Source organism: Micromys minutus (assembly GCF_963924665.1).
Source record: "Micromys minutus genome assembly, chromosome: 2".
Classification (NCBI taxonomy): Eukaryota; Metazoa; Chordata; class Mammalia; order Rodentia; family Muridae; genus Micromys; species Micromys minutus.
Genome location: NC_137971.1, coordinates 1,748,036 through 1,772,788, shown reverse-complemented (window position 1 = coordinate 1,772,788; position 24,753 = coordinate 1,748,036). Strand labels below are relative to the sequence as shown.

At 39.7% G+C, this 24,753-nt stretch overlaps 2 protein-coding genes across 2 annotated transcripts in view; one reads left to right on the top strand and one right to left on the bottom strand.

The window, feature by feature from the left end:
• SLC18A2 (solute carrier family 18 member A2) overlaps positions 1-9,353 on the top strand; it is a gene marked incomplete at both ends in the record, with an annotated part of 32,369 nt that extends 23,016 nt beyond the window's left edge. The window contains 6 exons of the mRNA XM_080911630.1: positions 292-370; positions 521-572; positions 1,423-1,486; positions 3,026-3,145; positions 3,232-3,365; positions 9,249-9,353. Of these exons, the coding sequence (XP_080767756.1) occupies positions 292-370; positions 521-572; positions 1,423-1,486; positions 3,026-3,145; positions 3,232-3,365; positions 9,249-9,353 (554 nt within the window). The remainder of the gene's footprint in view (positions 1-291; positions 371-520; positions 573-1,422; positions 1,487-3,025; positions 3,146-3,231; positions 3,366-9,248) is intronic.
• A 434-nt stretch (positions 9,354-9,787) lies between these two features.
• PDZD8 (PDZ domain containing 8) overlaps positions 9,788-24,753 on the bottom strand; it is a 52,434-nt gene continuing 37,468 nt past the window's right edge. The window contains exons 4-5 of the mRNA XM_080911607.1: positions 20,179-20,341; positions 9,788-17,186 (exon numbers count right to left, since the gene is read on the bottom strand). Of these exons, the coding sequence (XP_080767733.1) occupies positions 14,992-17,186; positions 20,179-20,341 (2,358 nt within the window). The 3' untranslated portion in view covers positions 9,788-14,991. The remainder of the gene's footprint in view (positions 17,187-20,178; positions 20,342-24,753) is intronic.

The window sequence follows — 24,753 nt, the reverse complement described above, 5'->3', positions numbered from 1 at the left end:
GGCTGGGGACTGTCTCTCTAGGTCCATATGTAATGGTACCATCAGACTCAGATGGAAGTGAGATGCAGCCACTGATAGAGAAGTGGGTTCCATTTCTGGAGCATCTAGGCAGCTTTCTGGAATAGATAAGCCATGTGGGGTCCAGACTGAAACCGGATATTAGCTGCTCGGGTGCAGGCCCCAGGCTTCCTTTCATCTTCTTGAATCAGCACCGTGGTGTCTGTGATTATTAGTTTTTCTGGTGTGTGACTCCCACAGCACTGATAAGGTGTCCTTTTCATAAATCTGCAGGCGTTGCTTTCCTGCCAGCGAGCATCTCTTATCTCATTGGAACCAATATTTTTGGGATACTTGCACACAAAATGGGAAGGTAAGATTAAATAAAAACATTCAATTACTATGGGAATGATGTGGTTCTTTGAAGAAATTCAGTGTTATGACTGTTGCAATTTTCATTGAAGACGTGTCTTGGGAAACATGGTGTAAGTGTTTGTTTACTGATGAGCCCTTTCTCTGACAGGTGGCTGTGTGCTCTTCTGGGAATGATAATTGTTGGAATCAGCATCATTTGTGTGAGTAAAAGATTGCGCCTGGCAGGCAGTTGTGGGGTGAGAGTACGTAGGACTGAAGCTCTTGTCTTGGGTGAGCCTCACCAGGCCACATCTTATAACACTTTGAGTTTCTTACTATGGCTTTATTTTGTCCTTCATTTTACTCCAGCTTTTGAAAAGTCATTTTAAACATGTCTGGAAAGATTCCAGTTGGTATATTATTTAATTTTAGGCCAGATGCTATTTAAGATATTTTATTATGTAGCTTACTAAGTCATTTTTCTCACAGTTATCTTATTTTTAAAAGTTTTATTTAAAAATTTTTTTTCTTAAGGCCTCATTATGTCAACTCAGGCTGACCTAGAACTCACAACAATTCTCTTTGCCTTGTTCTCGCAAGTGCCGATATTTACAGGCATGAATGATGAAGCATTCCAGTGTCTGAGATACTTGAAGGCAAATAGCTCAACAAACAGCAAGATGTTACCCCAAATAAACACTGTTTAGTGGCCAATGTCTTCTCAGACATGGCTGTCAAAGCTGTAGAGCAGTCTTTATGGAGAGCCTGAGTTCTCACAGCAGCCAGAGTGTACATTTCAAGGCTTTAATATACATTTATTGGCTGGTTGCCCTGGACGCCGAACCCAGGGTTTCATGCTTAGTGGGCAAGTACTTGCCACTGAACTACATCCTCAGTCTAGGCTTTGGCTTTTAAAGATTAGGGTGGCAACTCCCTTCCTTTCTCTGCTCCCATTTCTTTCAAAGGGGAACAGGCCCATTAGGCCCAGATAAAAGATATTTTGATGCTTTTCCCAAGATGATTTATTAGGGTCTGCATCTTTTATTTTAGCACATTAACTTCCTCTTACAGATTCCTTTTGCAAAAAATATCTATGGACTCATCGCTCCCAACTTTGGAGTTGGCTTTGCAATCGGTAAGTCACACAGGTCTTGTGCCTCTGTCTGGAAATGCCCCCTCTCTTTTTGAAGAGTGAGCAGACCAGAGACAGGTATGCAGCTCAGATTTCCTGAAGCTGCCATGGAGGCTGCCGTGGGAACAGCTCATGACACCCCATCGTCCAAGTCCATAGAAATGCTTGCTGAAAATCAGGTGGTACTGGCTACACTGTCATGCTCCAGCAAACACATGGCATCCTCATATGCAACAAGTTTGACTCGGTTTAAACTTGAGAGCAGACCTTTCTAAATGAGACTGTGCACTCATGCCCTGAAGGGACTTTCCTTTTACAGGCAAAGGAAAATAAAACATTAGAAGTCTATACTGATGCTATGCTTTTGTTTCTCACTTATATTGATTGATCTCGACAAAAGTAAAGGCCAAATCTATGACACCAGATTATGAGAAATTTCGTCTTTGAGTAGCATAGCAGAAAGAATGAATGGGATATTTTCTGACCCTCCAGAGGAGGCCCAGGTGGTCTTGGCATTTTATGTCTCCTCATGGACCTTCACAATACCAGTCCTGTGTAGTTTCTTCTTTAATTCTTTGCTTAATATCTACTGCCTACATTTTGCTCCATCTATTCTTTCTCTGCAGAAGGCTATACAAATCAGATGATTAGCCAATACAAAAAAAAAAAAAAAAAAAAAAAAAAAAAAGAAAGAAAGAAAGAAAGAAAGAAAACCATTTCTTTTATCCACCTGCTGTTGTGTGCCAACAGATGGGTTTACTATGTCCAGTCACCAAAACCACTTTCAAGTCAATCCATTTAGACAGTGCTCATGCATGACCATGCTCGTTCAAATAGGATTTGCACCCAGAATTCTGAACACATGTGCTCTTTCTGGTCCTTGTCCTTTTCTAGTCAAGAGACCACAGCGTGTCATACTGATCTTTTCTGTTGGTTTAGCTAATGAGCCATGCCCTTCAGGTTTTAGTTTTCTGAGCAGGGAAAGACACTCATACCCTTCTTTGAATTCTAATATTCTGGCCCTCTTGGGTACCTTTCTGCTTAGTAACTCTCATAGTCTACATCCTGATGTTGGGTGAGTGGGAAAGAGGTTGCCTTAAGTGTGTGTGTGTGTGTGTGTGTGTGTGTGTGTGTGTATGAGTGAGTGATAAGTGGCAAGGGAAAAGCAATTGAGTAAATAGTGGATCAAGAAGGGCCAGGTTCCAGTGGCCTGTAATCTATTAGATCTGAAGAATGCTAGGTGAGTTGCCAGAGGACTGGGTACCATCCTGTTCCCTTACCCCAAAGATATGACAAGGTGAGGCCAGGCAACCTACAAATGGCAGCCTAACAAGGTCTCAGGATCCTGAATTCTGATTCTGAGTCTTTCTGTCACCTATTCACAACAAAAGTTTTGTTGTTGGGAGTCTTTTGTGGAAAAGCATGTGACAAGGACAGAGGGAAAGAGCTGGCAATGTACTGAGTTTAGGACATAGTCTCTGACATCCAGCCTGCTTCTGGTTCGTACCTCTTTTCCATATTCTGATCCTTGACTATTCACAGGGATGGTGGACTCCTCCATGATGCCTATCATGGGCTATCTGGTCGACCTCCGACATGTGTCTGTTTATGGGAGTGTATATGCTATTGCAGATGTGGCCTTCTGTATGGGCTATGCTATTGGTAAGAATGCTGGCTTTCACAGAGATCTTGACATTTTCTGGTGATAAGATGTTTGGAGAAAGGACTGATTTTCTGTTTCCCCAAAGGTCCCTCTGCTGGTGGTGCCATCGCAAAGGCAATTGGCTTTCCTTGGCTCATGACAATTATTGGGATAATTGATATTATTTTTGCCCCACTCTGCTTTTTCCTTCGAAGCCCACCTGCCAAGGAAGAGAAAATGGTAAGAAAGCATCTAATTTAAAAAAAAAATCATTTTGGCATGGCCATCTGGATAGTTTCTGCATAGTTCAATTCTAAAATGATATCTGCTCTTCAATAGAAACCTCCAAATAAAAGCAGCAACATGTCCCTTTTAGTCACTAACACAAGGCAGTAACTTTTATTATTGTTACTGATTCAGCCATTTCTCTCAAGCCTCACTCATAGATTTGAAGAATAAATTTATCCTTGTACATAGATTATATAAATCTTGTCAATCAAAGGGAACCATGGAACAATCTAATCTAATTGTCTATGGTTCTGGAAAGTTGTCCTGACTCCTGGGATATAGTGCCAGTTACTTCTAGCCTCACATTTTTTAGTGACAGTTTCTGTCTTGGTCCCACATACATAAGATCCTGGAAATATTTTTAACGGTCTTTATGAGAGTTTGTATTTACACCCCCAGGGGCACACATGTGAGCAAATAGAGCTATTTATTTTCAGGACTAAAAACACAGTCACAGGCAAGCTCTAAAGAAGAAAGTGTTTTATTTTTTAACAAGTTCAAATTGTTGGCTCTAAATTTGAAGTGAGAGCTGTATGAGTCCTGTGCCCTTTCTAAGATGTTTCCCTTACTCAACAAAAGAGTTCCCTGCTTTTGCTCATAGTCTGTCCTGGAAGTAGTGTCCCAGACTAAAAGATCAGATGCTGATATTGTTCCACAGAAAGGAGACAGTCTGGACTAAGAATGAAGGAGAGCCCACGAGACATGGTAGTCTTGTGTTCAGGAACAGACCTAAGAGTTTCTTTGTTATGTTCTTTTGGAGTAGATCAGAAGTGATTTCTGAAGGGTTTTCCCTCTTCTAATAATGTAGATTGTGTGTGCCAGGCAAAGCACTCTACTATTGAGTTTCACTTCATGCTTTCTTTTTACCTTTAAAAAATGTTTTATTTTGAAACAAGTTCTCATTAAATTGCCCAGGTTGGCCTTGAATTTGTTCTATAAGAGACCAGACAGGCCTTGAAGTTAGGATCTTCCTCCTTCAGCCTCAGAAGCAACTGGCATTACAGGCTTCTCCCACAAGCCCAGCACAATGGTACTTTCTGACACTAAACAGGTCTTAATACTTTATCATTTCTTGAACTACTTTGATGGTCTTCCCCTAAAGTGAATTTAAAGACAAAACCAAAATTTAGATTGTGTAGCTTATGTTTGTCTGAAGCATTTTACACTCACCTATCCATGTACTGCAATTTAGAAACACATTGATCTCTGGCCACTGACTTTGTGCCCTGAACTATATAGGACAATGACTAGAGACTCACCTCCCCTTCCTCCTCTGACTTCCTACATTAGCCTGGATGTGCACATCAGTGATGCATGCCTGTTTGTCTGACCTGAACCCATATCCTTCAGAGGCAGAGAGAAGACTCAGCACAGCCCTGGAAAGTTGTCCTTCTGTGGCCATATTATCAATAATTTGATTAAGGCTGAATGCAGGTTATTCCCAAGCCTTTTTGACCAAAGAAATTGAATTACCAGTAAATGTTTCTGTCACCCAGGAGACTGTTATAGACTCTTAGGGATGGTGAAGAGCTGGCATGGGCCTGGGGGCAGCTACATTGGCTCCCCACAGAAGATTATGCAATTCTTTTTTCTCCATTGCACTGGGAGATGATAACACTTCACAGGAGTACTGTGAGAGTTAAAACAGACTCCAAGCAATAACCAGTAAATGAGTCACCCACACATCCTTCCTGCTTTATCTAAACTACTGGAGTATTTTGTTCACCCAGTAGCCTCCAACACTCTTTAAGGCAAGAGATTCCTTTTGCTAACCAGACTTTGCTGGGTGGGCACTGCTCACCAAGACAGCAGATGTCAGTGGCTGTTGTATTGTCTATCTGCTGGGTGGTAGCATCATGTAGTAAAAAAAATGAAAGTTGTCAGATGACTAGCTGAGAAGATGGTGTAGGTGGGAAGCTGTCTAGTCAGCTGCCACAGTGTTTTGAAAAATGTTAGAAAACCAATCTTCTTCTCCATTTAAGCCACTGATTAGTTAATTTAAAAAAAACCAAGTAAACAACAAACAAACAAACAAACAAATGATGCAGAAGAAACAACCCTGGAAGACAAAGAATGACAGGTTTCCAGAAAGTCACTTCAACTATAAAATGTCACAATCCTTAAAACAGTGCCTATTGAGACAAATTAGTACATCTTGAGATGTGCGTTTCTATGCCTATAATTGATGCCCATAATTGGAGAAATGCCATTTAATGGGCACAGTGGTAACATCCACTGAGGTGGCACCCAGCAGCTGATGCCTTTTTATTGTGCAAGCAGAGCAGAAATGTGGGTAGAAGCCAACATCCTCTAGTGATAAGGGCGCATGTGATGGGATGTGCACCGTAAGAATCAGCATGCACGTGAGAAACCCCAGAACGTACAAGTGCTGAGGTGGAAGTTTATCAGCCACCATATGTAGACTTGAGGGGCAGCAAAGAATTCTTTCATTAAGTCATTCCTGGTGACAGGGTCCTCACCCTGCTGCTTGTGTGAAGGAGTGTGGCCTATGTTTCCAGGACTATGAGCCACAGCCGGTAAAGTGCTTGAGAGCACTACAGCTTTTCTTCCAGTCAGATTTCTATGTGCATTTACTGTCGACATCATTTGGTCTGGTGTCTTTACTACCTTGGAGACCCCAGTTTTGCTCAGTGAACAGTGATGAGAGCCAGAGATTCAGCAGGGACTGGCTGACGCTGACTCCAGTGCCAGTTCTGTTCTGCAGCCATATGTCAAGTGTAAATCCCCTGCTTCATGAGCCACCGGGTACTTGTCCTATGCTTTCTTTTCATGGCATACGATCTGACTTACTTAACCCTTTATAACTTTTTTAAGTAAAACTACTGCCTGGTAAAGCTTTCGGCAGAGGATATTAAGCTAGGTTGTAGAAGCCATAGAACTATATGAGAAAGGCTGCCTGAAACATACAGACTGTATTGAAGAGTTCTGATCAGTTATGTATTCACAATAGCCAGTTGAAATGGACTCTGTAGTGCAGGGTTCTGTGAGGGCTCACACACATGCAAATAAAGTGTGCTTGTTCAATTGCCCATACACGTAAAGATCCAAGGACAACATTGGGTGTTGCTTTTCACGGGCTATTCACCTTGAGTCTCTTGCTGGCTTAGAGCTCACCAAGTTGGCAAATCTGGCTGGCAAGCAAGCCTGAATCTGCCTGTTTCACCTCTCCAGTGCAGGGATAACCACAATACCTGAGCTTTTAAAATGTGGTTCCTGGAGATTAAACTCAGGTCCCCATGCTTTCGAGGCAAACATGTTCTTTACCCATTATACTATTTCCCTAATCCCAGTGTAGCTTTTAAAGTCAGGGTCGCACTCTGCAAATCGCTGGCCTCAGACTCTGAGATTTATCTGCCCCTCCAACCTGAGTGGTGAAATAAAAGGTGTGCACCATCACAACAGCTCTCAGAACACTTTTAGCTGAGTCCACATTCTATGTCCAACTTAGCTCTAGAAGTGTCAACAGTGGATGAATAGAGATAAAGGTGGTTGTGACTAAGGCAATGACCACTTCTCGAAGTGGCCTTGCTGCCTGTGGTCCAAGTACAGGCCAAGGCTCATGCCTATTCCTGGCTTTGGTGGTGCTTTCTAACTGCTGTCTCAATTGCCTCCTAATATGAACTCTGGTAGCTGTGTTTAGTGTTTCACCTCCTGATAATCTATGATTTGCTTATTCAAATGTCTTCCTAAATCCTCCCACTCCTTAGGGTTCACCTAAGCTTTCATTTCATCTGCAGACTTTTGATAACCCTTAACCTTAACTGAGTCTTCCAATTGTAGCCCTGGGGGACATGACCATACCTTTGGAGTTAAAACTTGCTGGCATAGGACCTTCAGGATAAGATCATATACATAGCAAATACCCAAGAAATCCATGTCAGCTGATGGCTGTGAAGGCAGGAACCTGGGATTTCATTTTAATCTGCTCTACTCTACTCCTAGCCCATCTCCACAATTTTTTTTTGGGGGGGGGGCACATTTAAGAATCACTAATCTGGGGAGAATACCTTTAGCAACCAGTGGTGAAATCTTTGTATAACACAGAAGAATGGTTCAAGTGTATAATCTGTTGCCTCAACTATTTTAACAATCAAACCCTTTAAGCACAACTACCACTTCACTCAGTGAGCAGCATAACTGGAAAGGGAACTTGAAGCTGGCATTTTGAAATGACAGCCTGACTTGGGTCAGAGTTCTCATCTTATGTCACACTGCAGATGGTTTGAGAATCTCTTTGGGACTGATAAAAGGGTTGAGCACTGAGTGAGACTTATCACATCTGGAGGACAAGGGCTGAGAATAACTAGCAGACAATCAAGACAGACAGCCATGGGCAGTATCAGAAAATTTTACTCTGCTCACATTTGCAAACTGCGCAGAAAGAAAAAGAAAATCTTGCTGGGAATAGCTCCTATGCAGGAGGAAAATGGCCCAGACATATCTGATTCATTTGGCTTGCACATGCCTCCCACTGCACTTCTCCAGCTGCTGTGGGATGTCTGTCCTGAGGCTGCACATGATGGCTGCACTGTTGTTCTCTGTACCTGCCAGTTCTGACTCTGCAGACTCAATATGAATCCAAACAACCAAAAACAAGTAGCTGTACTAATCTGTACAGTTCTTTATCACCCCTACACTGAACATTTGCATTATGTTCAATACTGTAAGTGATGTCAAGCTGACTTGAAATACACATGAATATATGTTCTATGCAAATAGAATAGTCTACATAAAGGACTTAACCATGTGCAGATTTTGGTTTATATCCCTTGGTTAAGTTCTTTTTCCTTTAAAAACTTTTATTGCCCTACACATGTCTGTTAGATTGTCAGGCTCCTTAGAACTGGAGTTACAGTTGTGAGCTGCTATGTGGATACTGAGAATTGAACCTGAGCCCTTTGGAAGGGGAGCCAAAGCTCTTAACTGCTGATCCAGATCCGCAGTTCTCCTTGATTAAGTTCTTTAAGCCTTTACCCATTCTCTCACCTTGCCACCTAGACTCACTGTCAAAGCTAAAGCTTTAGTCTACTAGTAACCACATTCCTGATGAGATGCCATCTGTATCAGATGACTGGTTGGTTAGGCACTGTCAGCAGGAATGACTGCAAGTTAAGGATGGTCTGAAATGAAAGTATCATTTTTGATGTTTTTTTTTCTTTTGTAGTTACTTATTTTTTTTGTTTAATTTTCAGAATGAAAAGAAGGTAGAGGAACTTTATGCATATACTTACGCTAAAGTATGACCTAAAGAGAGATGTCTGAGCATCACATTTGTGGACAAAGCCCCAGGATGTTTGACCTAAGAAATTAAGGGGCCATAGCAGAATGTGTTCTTAACATATTGTAAAACAGTCTGCATAGAGGGCTAGTACCAGAGCAAGGTCCATGATTGGAATGAACGCAGTAGATTCTAGTTTAGATGTCCCTATACTTCCAACAAGAGCTCTCTTCAAACATCTTCATCAAGTTCCCTGTTGTAGCACGCGATAAAATAGAATTTGGATGCAATGGGGTCCACAGCTCCACCATGTACAAAATTCTCAGTTTAACTTTTCTAAAACCTAACCTCCCTTTGAATCACAAAACTCAACTTCCATCTCCAACAGGTACAATGAAAACACCCTAGATGTTTTACTTCTTGCCTATTACCTGAAACTTCTCACTACATGGAGCACGACAGGTCTTCATGGTCAAGACATGGCGATTGCTTCAAATGACTGTTTAATTGATTATACAGCTTCCAGAGTAGTATTTCTTAACTACCATCTTGTCTTTATAAAACAGGAAGTTAATGTACTTGCGTTTTGCTTTCAGGCTATCCTTATGGACCACAACTGCCCCATTAAAACAAAGATGTACACTCAGAATAATGTCCAGTCATATCCCATCGGTGATGATGAAGAATCTGAAAGTGACTGAGCCCCTCTAATGTCGCCTAATGTTTAACTGTGTAGAAGTGTCTCCAGTGAGGTGACTCATGCAGAGCTGTCTTAGTCCCACCATCCACTGCTGGCAAAGAGTAAAACAACCAAAGGTGATACTTTCTTTTCTGTGGTTATGATTGACTGCCAACAGCCTTATAAAGAAAAAGGAGCTTTTCTAGGGGTTTGTATAAATAGTGTTGAAAACTTTATTTTATGTATTTGATTTTATTAATATTATACAATATATTTTGACGAAATAGGTATACTGTAAATGTATAAATATTTGAATCCAAATTAAAAATAATTTTTAACTTACATTCATCAACACTTGGACAAAAAATCTTGTAATTTTTCTGAATACTGGTAATGAGTGTTTAAAGCACACATTATCTGAGAATCTCCAACCCAAAAAAAAAAACAAAAAAAAACCCAAAAAACCTAGCAGTCCAAGAAACAGAATCATGTAAGACAGTGCATTGTATACCAACACTGAATGTGCTATTTAACTTTTAACTAGTACCAGTGTACTTAGGAGTTAAAAGCTAGTCATCTTAAGTGCAGAGGACAAGAGACCTCATCAGTCATCTTTCAGACTTATTCATAAACCTTTGCTGGCACTAGCTTTCTGTTATAACCACCCACCTGGAAAGGGACGGCTGTAAATGACTCTCTGTGTCATCTCATTGGCAGCCATCATTCAAGTGCCAACCAACAAGGGGTAAAAAGTGAATGTCCTGAAAGAAGAGGAAAGAACCCAAATGCTGCATTCATACACACACACACACACACACACAAACACTTCTTGATGGTCTTATTGGGTGAGAATAAAACTTGATGCACTTTAAACAGTCAAAGTGAAATACGATGTGGTTTATCAAATCCAGTTCAGTTCATGTTCTGGAAAAGGGATCAAGGCTATGGAGCTGCTATAATGTGAAAAGTCATATCACATCTCTTACCTGCTTGCAGGTCACCCGAGTGTTTTTCTAGAGATTTGTTAATTTTGAGTTGCTGTTATTTTTTAGACTCCTAAAAGTTGTTTATATTGATGTAGAACTGAATTTCAAGCAAAGACGAGGGAATGAAATTGTTTATGTCTAACATGATGTTAAGAAAGATAATGGAGTGGCCAGAACACCTTCCCTTTCTGAAGCAGAAAAAAAAATCTACAAATGTGTGTTACTGTATCATCTTGTGTGTTGGTAGAAAATTTTTCTAAGCATGACAACACTGATCTGTCTTTGCAGTGTGCCAGCTAATACTGTTGGTGAACATTATGTATGCTTTGTGTGAGATTACAATCTCTGGAATACAAACACAGTGTGGGACATGTCTCAAATAGTGTCAATCCTGCAGTTCTGTGACCAAAAGACCTATCAGTTTTGTTAAGCTGAATTGTTTGTGTGACCTTGGACATTAAAAAAATTTTAGGATAACCCCTCAAATCTTATTGGCTATTACACATTCTTCAGAAGAGTGGCAAATATTATTTTTGCTTTATGAGGCCGTTGTGGGATCTTGGCGATCTGAAGTCTGGTATGTTTGGAGGAAATCAGGTTTCTACTTACTAAACTGTTGGGACAGTCATGTGTCTGCAACCCTGAAAGATAGCTGCTCTTACATGGCAAAAAGGCAGGGCTTAGCCTTCTCCAGGACGCCTTAGATATTCGAGAGAGGGCTTGTAGTTGTCCCTGCCCACAATACCATGTGCACAACAATTGATTCCTGTCATTTCTGCTTTTGAGGGTTCAGCCTCGGTAAAAACGAGCAGCAAAGGCATGCCTGTTACTGCTCTCCAGGGAAAAGATAAAAAAGAAATTGTAGAGCTCTTTGGAAAGTATATGTTGTTTGTGAGAGGAAGGGAAAGACATTTATATGACTGGTATCCTGGGTATGCAAGACTGAAAATAGTGTTTAAAAAATACTGTGCATGTGCCAGAACAAAGAACTTACAGCTCTTTGAACATTTAATGTAGAGGTGGCTTTTGTTTGTACTTTGTAATTCAGACACAAAAATCTTAGTGAGGTAGTAATGAATACTCAACTTCCTTTTGACTGTTAAGTGTATCTGTGCTGGCTGCACTTTGGCTAGATTACTTAATAAATCTTCTCGAACACTGTGCCATGCCTGCCTGTATTCTTTTATAAACCATTTCATCAACATCGTTGCTGGAATAAAAAACATAGACTCTGTTTTTGGCTGTATATGTTTAATTAAAAACATCCTATGTATGCAGGCATCAGGCAAGTAACTCCAGGCTAGGGTAAACCATCCTCTTTGGCCTCCCACTGCTTTCTTAAATGAAATATAAGACTTTTTATATCCTATCTGTGTGAAAAAACAGTGAGTTGCCCGGGACTTTGACTCAGATGAATTGTTCTAGTTGCTGTGAACAAGTTATTGTCTGATAAAGAGAACAGTAATACCCAGTCACCTGACAGAATAGGCTCCGAAAGACCTAGAAATAAGATCAGTTGAATGTGATACACATGGTAGTTTCCAGGATTAGGGTGGTCTGCTGGTTTACTCAGACTTTAAGAAACATTAAGGGATCAAAGAGGATGAGGTAATCCCCCCTTTCCAGCCTTGTTTGCTTTCTAAGGGGAAGGTATGCAAAGCCATCATTCCAATTTAAAAATTAAAGTAATATACTTTGAAAAAATTTGAAGCAATTTCAAAACTTTAGGGGACTTAAAATTTTAAACTCTGCTATCTCACTTATTAGAACCAAATATGTTTAAAATGTCTTTATAATATCTTTAAGTTAGACTTTACTCTAAAGTTTGAGGCTGTTCTTAGAATGAGAAGGTATCTATCTACACAATAAGCTCTAGTATTATTTAACCAAGTCTGATGCTAAGAAATACAGTAGGGTTAGGCATGGGTTACATGCCTTTAATCCCAGCACTCTAGAAGAGAGGCAGGCAGATCTCTATTGAGTTAGAAGCAAGACAGACACTGTCTCAAACCCCCCCCACACTAAATAAAAAAGAAACATAGAAACATAGCATATCATGATTGCAAAATAATACTAACGTGTTATCATCTTGCCTAACCCAGTCATTCAACTTATTACCAATGAAAAGAGTACACTTTAAATACATTTTCTTTTCTGAGACAGATCTTACTATGAATAATAATTTATTTATTACTATATAGCATTAGAAGAAAATGCATATATCTGTTTCAGAAGGTAAGGAAGCCAACGGTAAAGCTCTGAATGCTTTTACATATTTGTTTAGTAAAGGTGGAGTGTTAGCTTGTTATAGGATTGTTAGCCAAATTATACCAGGTAATGCCAGAGAAGAACCAATCACCTGTTTTAGATGTCATCAAATGGAGATATTCTTACTTTTCGTGGTAGTCTTTATTATTATTTAGCTATTGATAACATAGCATGGCAGCAAGATTACATGAGTAATGTAATATAACACAATCTTTTAAACCAAAGCCTTATGCCTTATACCTTACTATGCTCGAGGGTATTTAGAGTTCCCAACTGTGATGCCTCTACTGTCTCTCCCAATAGAAAAATACTGCACTACATTAAAGGTATATTTTACAAACATAATTAGCAGTACTGCTGAGCTTTCCATGATTGTGGTCCTAGAGATAAATACTTTAAAGCATCAGTTAGTTTTTAGAACTAAAGCTTTGCGTTATTTCTACAGCTCTTTCCAATGCATCGGTGCAGGAGCATGCTTAGACACCACTAAAACTTCCATGGTTTGACCCATAAACACACTATCCACTTACAGCCATACCACCTGCAGGGTAGCAATGGCAAGTTATTGTTTACAAGGTCAAGTATAAGATGTGGAATACTTTAGCTTCTGGAATCTGTTGTGGAAAGTCTATTGTGGTGTTCCTTTTAATTGTGAACATGCTTAAATAAACAGTAAAGAGTGGGGTGGGGTAGGGTTACACAGATGTAGTCTTGCTATAAACCTGACAAAGGTAGCCCTGTTCCCCAGTATTTCACTTAATAATGGGAGTGAGAGTCAGCGACTAAGTTTAAGACTGGCATAACTGCTATACTCAACCATGTTTTCTCATGTAAGTAATACCTCTTATTTTTACAGCGTTTTACTGTTCAAAGCGCCTTTGCAGGTATGCGCCTGTTTCCTCATAACAGTCCAGTGAGGAAGTGTGAGTACCTTTGGAGCTGGGAGAGCTGTGTGGTCCTTTGTGACCTGCCCATGGCTGTGCGGCTCACTTGATCTTAAACTCCTGTTGGAGCTTGGGCTACAGACTAGACCAGTCTATTATACTATGCATTTTTCTGCAGCCAAAGAGCTATTCCATATATTTTTAAATTTAATTGGTTTATGTGTTATCGTAGTACTTACCTGTAAAGGGGAAGAGACTTTTCTGTTCCACAGGTATAGCAAGAGTAGACTTTTAGGATATATCAATTTGGGTCAAGTTCATATTTCTCTCAGTGTTTGTTACCAGCATCTACTAGATGGGCCCAATAGCACAGCAGGCCTTCATTTTTTGCAAACTATGCATACTGTCTACTTTTAGTTTTCTTTACACTGAATGAAGATGGTCTGGACTACTGAAGTATTCAGAATGACCGACATTCCTTTAAGGCCACAAGACACCAGATGATGTAGTAAACAGTCTGTATAATTGCCCTCCACATCATACAAACAAAGCAAGTTATCAATACAGTCATATTCAGAATAAGTCCTGTAAGATTTTAAATGTCCTTGCACATGTTTTATTTCCTATGGGAGAACCAGAGATGAAAAATCATCATGAGTGTCCATAACTTCCATTTAAAAGGAAAGCATCAACATTTGAAAGGTTATTTCAAAATCCTACTGTTTACTGTTCTTCAGTAATTAAATCTTGTTATCCTCTCTACAAAATTCTTGACCAACTGGACTTTGCATTTATTCTCTATTCAATGCAACCTCTTCTAGTTAATCACTGTAATTTTACTACACTTCAACTGCAGAAAAGCTTTAAAAATATAGCAGAAGCATAAGAAGCAAGCAATATGTATAAAACAATTAAACTGTATGAGCATAACAGATTAAAGCCGTAGGGTCGGCTTTCGTTTACATTTGGCAATAATAAAAGCAAAATGAGACAAAAACCCCCAAGCCCCATGTAACAATAACATCAAGGAAGCACAGCTGACAAGCCTCAAAACATAGAAGGAAGAAGACTCAAACCTGTTCCCTCAATGATTGTTGTCTTCAATTTAGGCATGCAACAAATTTGCTGCTATAACCGTGATGAAAATGAAAGAAAGTATTTCAGGAATCTGGACAGGATCTTATTTAACACTAATTAAAAAACCAGGAGAAAAGAAAAAAAATGACAGTGAGACATTACACATACACAAAGTTAGCGTACATAATTAGAAAAGGTTAAAAATAAATTAATAAAACCCAATTCCCAGTATAAATCCAAAACAAAAAACCATAGCTATAAGCAGAACCCAAAACAACCAATTTTATGAGCCGGTCATGTTTCTGCTGGAGACCACCGGTTCTTTCTCATACAAACAACTATAGAAGCAGGCCAGAGTGCACCAGAGAGAACTGGGCATGGCTGTACCCGTGGCAACTCAGATACATCTGTCCTCGACCATGGGAAAGCTGAAACAGCTCGCTGGTTACACTGACTCAGACGGGCCGAACAAATCATCAGAGATGTTGCTGAATGGCTGGGAGTCTATCAACTGGCTTATCTCACTGTCGAGGTCTTCTTCTGTATCATCTGTGTACTTGTTCATCTTTTTCGAGTGCTGGTCTAAAGACAGGTTTTCTAAGGTTTCAATATCTTCAATGCCGGCTCTGTAGTGGATCATCAGAAGTGTCAGAGCTTGTAGTCTTTCTCCTGACTTAGCCAAAGCAGCAGAAAGAACTGATTTTTTCCTTGTATCATTTGTTTCTTTTTCTTCTCTAACAAGGGAATTATTATGTTCCAGCTCCTGATCAATTTCATTCTGTAGCTTATCCAACATGAACTCTAGCTTCTGGATCCTCTCTTCTGTCGGCAACCCTCTATACAGATCACGACCAATCTCTTTTACTGCAATGAAAACACTGTCATCCAGCCCTCCTTCCTTTCTCATTAACTTTATTCCTGCACTGTTTCCTCGTTTGGAAGGACTGTTTGGACCACAGACCTCTGTGTCACTGCCTTCGTTGTCTGACGTATTGGGTGTGTGTTTTGGTGATGGTTCTACAAGATCTGTTCCTGGTTCAGCAAGGCGGGTTTTAGAGACTTGACGCAAATTTAGTAAACGAGAGCTGGTATTAATGATGTGCCTTGTCAACCCTGTTGTCTTATTGACTGACTTGTTAGCTTCTATCTCAACACGAGGAGGAAGGCCCAAGAGTGGGTCCTGTCCTTCCAGCCTGAGGTTTTTCAGGGTCCTGTCTATTCGCCTCTCAGTTGCTCCACAAAGAGGTGTCTCAGCTAGACACTTTTCCTGACATTTTTTATGACAAACATAAGCACAGAACATACACTGGGAAGCAGCTTTTGTCCAAACTTTTTTTTTACAGTAGTCACACCAGGTTGGGTTTTGGAACTGAGTATCTTGGAAACTATGTTTATTTTCTGACAAACTCATCTGTCCCACAAAATGTTCCTCTTTAGAGAGTGTAGAAACTTCTTCAACCAAATGGAGTTCTTTTTCTTTCTCTACATTAGGAACTATGAGGTGGTCTGGTTCTCCTTCCTTCAAATACTTGAAATGAATGGTGATGTCACCAAAACAAAACTTGTCATTGAAGCCCTTCTGCATACTCAGAGCACGCAGCGCAGTTCTAGTGACCATGGCCTTAGGTGTAGGGGGCTCCAGTCTGAACTTGGAAAGGTACTCCATGTTTGATGTCGCTAAGCATCCTAAAGCCACCTCCTCGAGTTTTAAACTAACATGCCCTAAACAGATGAGGCCTCCTAACTTGAAAGGATCCCTACACCACAGTGCAATGTTCAGGTACCTGTGGCCGGCTTCTATGTCAAACATACAGGATGCTCTGGTTCTTGACCACTTTCCTACCTTATTACGATACAGAACCTCTGATGATTCCCACATCTGATGATCATCTGAAGTGTCTTTAGTAGGAGCAGAACTTTCTGAAGGAAGGTCTTTCACTACTTCCTGCTTTGCTGAAGACTTTGCTGTCATATCTTCTCCATGATCCACACTCTTCACTTGCTTCTCAGCGGGTTTATCAGCAGGAGGAGGAGGGAGAAGCACCTTGTCTGGCTTTTCTGGGGCTTCCAGGTCTGCCTGAGCTGAGGTGTCTGCAGGAGGCAGAGGCACTCTTCCCTGGGGTCGTGGGGGCACAGGTGGTTTGAAGGTGGGTCCTTGGGGTTTGGACACTTGTGCTGCTTCTGCGGCCTCTGAAGATTTTAGAGTTGATGGTTTATTTCCTTCTTTGGATAGAAGTTTTTGTGGTGGCGGGTGGATTCCTGAAATTAATTTACGATTTAAAACTGGGGATATAGCGCCAAGGGGTTTAATAGAAAGTGTTGTTGGAGTACGTTTGGGACTGTGACTCAAAGGCTGGGTCTCCTCTTTCAACTCTGTTTGTACTCTGACATCACTCGCCAAGTCTTCAAATTCAGAATCTAGGTCTCTATTCTCAGTATCCACTGGTAACCCAGTAGCTTCCTCTTCATAACCTGGCTGGCAGGAGCTTGACACCAAATTTTCTTCCAACTGGCCCAGACTGTCTTGCAGCATCGCCCCTTGGTTAGCCTGCCCAACGGGTCTCTGGTAGTACACCAGCACTCGGTCCCCAGCCTGCTTGATGAGCTTTAGCACCTGCAGCGTCGATGTGATTTTCACACCTGGTTAAGATTCAAAAGGGGCAGCATGTAAACTACAGCAATGAAACGCTCTACTGTCATCACCTCGTGATTATTTAATAAACAGAAGAGCAATAGGAAGCCTTGGAAAACATTTTATTTAAATTTCAAAATAATCAGCACATAGTACCCTAGAAATACTGTTACCTAGGTGATACAAAACCCTGAGCAGCTTCTAATTTCTATGGCTTCCCATTCCCTCTTGACATAAGCTCCTCATGTCCAGCTGAACTGGAAGGGAGCAGAGTGGGACCATTTAAGCAGGCTTACTAACAGATAAACCACTCCGAGTCACAGAAAGCTGACGTTTCACTGAATGAAGTTCTCAAGTAAGTTCAGGGCTGGCAAGCAAATGACTTAAATTTAGAAACCAATGCCAGACCCTTTCACAGATCCTGTCTATTAGCCATAAACCATTTTAAGAATGAAAAGTGCAAGAGGTAAGTTGTCTTTACATTGTCTCATCCTGACTATAAATCAGCTTACTATGTCTTAATGCAATCCTGCAGACAGCTGACTTCCTTGTTCCCACAGGTGTCAATCCCAACTCTGTTCTGTTCCTTTGGTTTCCGATATTGCTCCTGACCACTGGACTTTAACTTCAGTCTCAAATACCTTTAACTATCTCTCATCAGACCTTTGCAGCTTTAATGCCCACATGGCCACATTTTTCAGTTTCAGCTCAAAGCATCAGTGGAATTCAAGCGTCTTCACAGGGACGCTCCTGACTCCATGGCTTAATAACTTGCACTGGTCCTAAGAGCCCCGTGTCCCAGGCACTGCAGCATGACATGTGCACAGGAGAGGCATCATCTGCTGAGCTCCCGTGTGGGCAGAGCTCACCCCATCCTACCTCCTTTCCAGTCTTGGGGAAACATGCCCTCCTCTCAGGTGCTCTGCAGGTGGTCACTATACCAGCATCTGCTGGAATCTGGATTTTTCTTTTGGAATATTTCAAACGCACTCAGATTTAGAAAACAGGAAAATTAACTTTATTACTGAGACTGAATATATTTTGTCAATTTTCTTTCTACTACTACCAATCTCCTATCACTAAACTTTTGTAAATCCAAATGAGCTATAACTATGATTTAAGAAATACCTATAAACATAGGGCAAAGTTTATTAAAAGAAACAAGTGACTAAAAATATATAGTAGGACTTGAATTTGTATCCCAGAGCTGGGACAAGAGATGTATTTATTTATATAGGAGGAGAAGCACTAGGAACTAAAGTTTTCCATGGTGCTGAGAAGACAGCTTCAGCAGTTCTGAGCACCGCTTCTCTTTCAGAGGATGGGGTTCTCTTCCTAGCATCCGCATGGCTAATAGTTCTCTGTACCCTGTCCCAGGACAGCGTACTTCTTCTGGCCTCTGCAGACACTGTATGCATGTGGTGCATGCACACTCATGGAAACAAAACATTCATACTCATTAAATAAAGTTTTTATATTATATTTGAAACTTTTAACAACAAATGTGTACAATATGTAATTTTTAATCAATAAAACTTGTTAGTACTTTCATGAACATTGGACACCTTGAAAAGGTTATTAACTTTTGCTTTTTTCTCTGTAAAGATTTGTATGATTTGGACTTTTATTTATTTTGGGTAATAGGTATTTTCTACTTACATAATTGAAAACAACTTAAAAGGCATATTTAAAAATTAAAATAATACTAAAAATAACCTATAGGTACAAAACAGAATGTGTACTAATGCAAAAACATTTATATTGAACCACAGTTTTGGGTGAAGGAGACAAACATTTATATTTATATACTGAGGTGTGTGATTGATGAGGTTTACTTTAAGTCCTCCTCTGTGTGCATGAATCAGGAAAACTAGTACGACCTAGGGAGCTTGTTAGAAATGAAGGTTCTTGCCCAGTTGTGGTGGGCTACAGAGTGTATTCCAGGACAGCTAGGGCTACACAGAGAAAACCAAAAATACATACATACATACGTACATACATACGTGCATACATATACCTACATACATAAAATGAACTCAAGACCCCGCCCCAGTTTTTCTGAATCCGAGTAAGTTTTGAACATTATTACAGGGTGACTATGGAACAAATGGTCCTATATATACCACACTCAAATTTCCACATGAAATGCTCATTTAACTCCAGGTGCTTAACTAAATTGTTTTCATTATCTTAAAGTCAAGATGGATTTGAATAAAAAGCAGAGTCTAACATACCCAGTGATAATCCTTTTTGGGGAAACTGCTTTACCTTATTGTCTTAGCTGTAAAAGAACACATGATACTCTTCTAAAAAGATTAAGATTAATTATAGCCAGTTTTATGTGTTCAAAGCCTACACAGGTGGGCCAGGTACTATGAAGTCTAAAAAGGGCTTGGATTACTTCTGTGCTGCTGTGTAGAGTTCAGTCCTGATATTAATTTTTATTATTTCCAACAATCCAGCTGACAGGAAGGCATGCAGTATTTACCATAGAGATTTGGACTGGATTCTGAATAATAGCATGCTAACAAACCTCAGGCCTTTCACATAATATGGATGGAGCCTCAGAAAAGGTTTATCCTCCCTCTCAGGCAAGGAACTTTCATCTCCTGTTCATTTCTAGTTCGACCACATGATGAGAGTAGTGCTAACCTTAGCATACGTAGGGTCGTGTGGTAATGGACATACAAGAAGGCACTATTATCTGGCTCTCGATTTTGTATTTAATAATACATAGAGGAGACGTGGGAAGGGAAAGGAAATTAGAAAATTCTAGTGAAGTGGTTTAGAGATGAAATATGGTTAAAGATCAGGACTGAACTGATACTTGTTTTTTACAAATATGTTAAGGCCTCTTTTACAATTTTCTTTAGAATGCAGATTTTGCTATAAAACTAACAAATGCTTGTTTCAGAAATAGGAAAGAGAGAGAAAAAAAACCTCTCCAACCAATTTTGTAATTTTTCTGTACACATAAGTCATACTGCAGTGTGTAATTACCTCCAATAGCAATGAGCCGATCTCCCCGTTGAAGATCTGCAATCGCAGCAGGTGAGTTTGGGGCCACAGTTTCAATGATGACATGCCCAGCATACCCATCAGATGACTGAACAAGACGAAGTGTAAGTCCAACACTTTGTAAATTCCCTTTTATTAATTCAACCTTTGATAAAGGATTAAAAAGAAAGAAACCATTGATTTAACAGTAATACACATGAGGACATCACAGTCAGTCATGACTCTGAAATCATTGTGACTATACTTACAGATAAATGAGAGATGAAGTCATTGCTAACAATATAAATTAATACACTTTCCGATTATGATGATTAAATGTAGTCATTAAAAACAACAACAAAAGGTGGTCTGCCTATGCTCGAGAGTGTGGCCTCATATCCGTGTGCATCCAGGCAACATCAACTGGACCACAAGGAGAAGAGGAGGAGGCAATGACGGAGTAAGAAGAGGAGCGTGTTCTGGGAACAGTCTGGCTGAGGAGCTATGGCTGCTGGGGAAAAGAGAGTTCTTTCTCTCTGGGTGTGTGGCCACCACTGGCAGTCTAACTGTGCTCCAGGCGATAGCCCCATGCCCACATTTATGGAAGCACAAGTTGGACTCAGTAATTAAAGATTAGGAAAGATGACATGAAATTGGGAGCAAGGATGTGGAGAGGGTCTGGGGAAACTGGATGAGTGGGGAGAGAATAAGATCAAAAGACATGGTACAAATATAAAATTCTCAAATTCGAAGAAGAGAACATGACAACGTGAGCGGTAAGAGACTATGAAGGCCACAGTCCTAGGGGAAGTGGGGGAAGAGAGTCAAAATATACACATCAAATATAAATATACAAGTATGAAATTGCCAAGCAACAAACAAAAATATTCTAAAAACATTAAACACAGTGCATTCAATATGATTTTTAAAGGATCATACCTACCATGGAAATTTTGGAATTAAAGAAACAAAAATCAAAAGATAACCACTCCTAATCATACTATCTAGAACTACTGTTAGAATTTGCATTTGCTTATACTTTAATACAAAATTAAGAATTGAGGAGGCTGAAAGATGGCTCAGTAGCCAATGGCACTGACTGCTCTTCCAGAGGTCCTGAGTTCAATTCCCAGCAACCACATGGTGATCTGTAATGGGATCTGACGCCCTCTTCTAGTGTGTATCAAAAAGACTAAACAGTATGTATTCACATACATAAAAAATAAACTATTTTTGAAAAAATTAAGAATTGAGTCAGAATTTGCATTTGTTTATACTTTAATTTAAAATTGAGACTTGTATCAAAGCTGAGGCATGGTAAATATCATATTGTGAATGGATTCTTGATTGTTGCTTTTCTCAAATTCAGTAGGAATAATCTATGTCATTAGATGGGCTTTGGAACTTTATTTTATGTATGTAAGTACACTGTAGTTGTTTTCAGACATATCAGAAAAGGATATTAGATCTCATTACAGATGGTTGTGAGCCACCATGTGGTTGCTGGGAATTGAACTAAGGACCTCTGAAAGAGCTGTCAATGCTCTTAACCACTGAGCCATCTCTCCAGGCCCTGAAACTTTATTTTTTATGGTATTGCAACTGGACTTCTTTCAAGAAAAATGGCATCAAAAATATTAAGGGGGCTGAAGAGTTGATTCTGTGGTTAAGAGCACTGACTACTTCTCCAGAGGACCAGGGTTTGACTCCTAGCACCCATATGGTGGCCCACAACAGTCTGTAACTAGTTCCAAGAGATCTAATGTCCCCTTTGTCCCCTTCTGGTCTCTGCAGATAATGTAGAAATGTTATACACAGACCTATATGCAGGCAAAAACACCTATACACATACAATAAAATCTGTAAAGATATTATTAGGGCTGGGCATGATGGCTTTAGTCCAGTGCTGGGGCAGAGGCGGGGCAGATGGGTCTAGTGTACATAGTGAGCTCCAGGACAGCCAGGGCTGGAGATGCCCTGTCTCAGAAGGGAGGGAGGGAGGAAGGGAAGAAGGATGGAAGGGAAAAAGAGAGGAAGGGAAGAAGGAAGGAAATTTAAAAGCTATTAAGAAAAATACTGCACCTATCCTGATGGTATACAAAGTTATTTTCTTGTCATTATTCCTTAAACAACACACTATAATGATAAACAACACTATATATAATATAAACAACACTAAGCTCAAAGATGAGAGAATTTGTTTCCTGCCTGAATGAGAAAACATTACTACTACCCTTCAACACTACACTGAAACTAGTCATAAATGTCAAACATAAATCGGGCACCTCTATAATCTTTCCTCAGAAAGACTTTCTTTTGAATGAAAACAAGGCCTCTTAAAACAGAACACTAGCTTGGTCATCAGACAACTTAGTTTTTAAAGTAACTAAATGGTAAATTAGGACTGCATCTTTCAGTTACAGAGACAACAAAGGCATAGAACACACTGAAAACAAAAATTTCATTATATAAATACAAATGACCTAAAAGATCCAAGGAATAAAAAATAGTATTCTACTTAGATTCAAAGAGATCCTAAAATAATTCCATCAATACACTTACGTTTTCTCTTTTTAAATTTGATTAAAGCCTTTGTCAATGCTTTGATCTGAAACAAATTTAAATTTTATACAACCGTTCTAGTGAAATAAAAGATAAGGTAAGTAGGCAAAGGCTGAGGTTGTTAATGGAAACAAGAGCACAGAATACTCTCGTCCGTTTAAATTCTTGTCAAAGAAAAACAGCTCTTAATCGAAGTCACCAAATTAACTTTCACCTTTATATAGTAACAATATACTTCTGCAAAGTGATTCATGTATTACAAAGTGTGGGGGGGCTTAGGGAAACAAACATATTTTAAAATATACTTTCCTAAAAATAACTTTTTATCTTGAAATAATGTCAGTAATAACAGAAGAGTTACAGGGTTCCCCTACTTATCCTGAGCCATATTTCCTGACCAGCATTTCAGCACATTGACTTTCCTCTTGCATACTTTTTCCTGAATCATCTGAAAGTAAGGCACAGATATGATCCCCCTTTTCACTAGCTACCTAAGTGTCCCCTAACAGGGACATTCTCTCAGATAAACCATCCTTATTATAGTAAACTTGCTTGTCTGCTTACAATAGAGTGACCACTTGGCTTTCTTATCTTTTCTCTGTTTGTTTTGTTTTTGAGAGAGAGTTTCCCTGTGTAGCCCTAGCTTGTCCTGGAACTCACTTTGTAGACCAGGTTATACTTGAACTCAGCCGTCCAGCTGGCTCTGCCTACTAAGTGCTGGAAATAAAGGTATGCACCACCATGCCTTGTTTGGCTTTCTCATCTTTAAAAATAGTTTTTAAAATTTAAACTTATGTTTAAATTTTTATTTTATGAATATGTTGCCTGCATATATGCATGTAAGCAATGTATATCTCTGCTGCCCTCAGAAAGCAGAGCAGGGTATAAGACATATACATACCTGGTACTGGAAGTAGAGTTATGGATAGTTTTAAGCCATCACATAAGCTACCAGGTGCTAGGAACTGAACCCAGGTTCTAAGACGAGCAGTGCTCTTAACCACTGAGTCACTTCTTCAGCCCTAGGTCTCTTATCTCAAAAACAGACGAAAGCACTACATTCTCTCATGGCCCAAGAAACTATTTTATTTGCCCTCCTTACCTTGTTATAGGAAGAATTTGAAGGCATGGGCCAAGGGAAAAAGGCATGTGTGAATTTCATAACAACCTCAGCCTTTGCCTACTTTTCTTACCTTTTCCTTTCACTAGATAACATTTAAATTTGTTGTCGATCTAAGCATTAATAAAGGTTTTACTTCATGTATCGATTATTCAGATAAAGTTATTTTAACAGCCTTTTGATCTAAGCAGACCATTGTTTATTTCTCTTCTCGGGTGAGGAAGTGAACTGTTCATCATCACACAACTACAGTGGACGAATGTGGACTTGAACCCAGGCACACTGGATACCATTGGTGGAGATGATACAATGGTATGGAATGATGATCTCTGAAGAAGCTGCATCTATATGACATATCTCATGGAGTACTTTCTTGACTGACCTAACTATGGAGATGAAATGTTTCAGGTCTATAACCAAACATCTATGAATATTACAAGTCCCTTTTAGCAAACTTTCCTAATTTCTATATCTGGCCTGATAGTCTCCTATTACATCACTTTTCAACTTCTCAGAATGTTTAGGTTTTGTAGAGTTCTAGCCTCAACCATCCGAAAAGCCAAGTATATATACTGTAACATCTAAAATCTACACAGGAAATTTCCCCCCAACTTGTGGTCTACTTGCCTGATGTTTCCTATCAATGTAAATGGTATCTATACTAACTTATGACTTTCCTTTTTTATTTTGTAACTGTAAAAATTTGTGTAACCACTTCCAAGACAGAATATGTTCAGAGTAACCTGATCCCATGTTTCCTGGTCATGGCCATTCATATCTGATCCAGAATAACCTGAAACAGAATTGTTATAACAATAGCAGAACAGAATACCAGACACTCAATCTGGGTTTGTAGAATGCCTGATACCTGCTAACTGGGCATCATTTCATCTTTT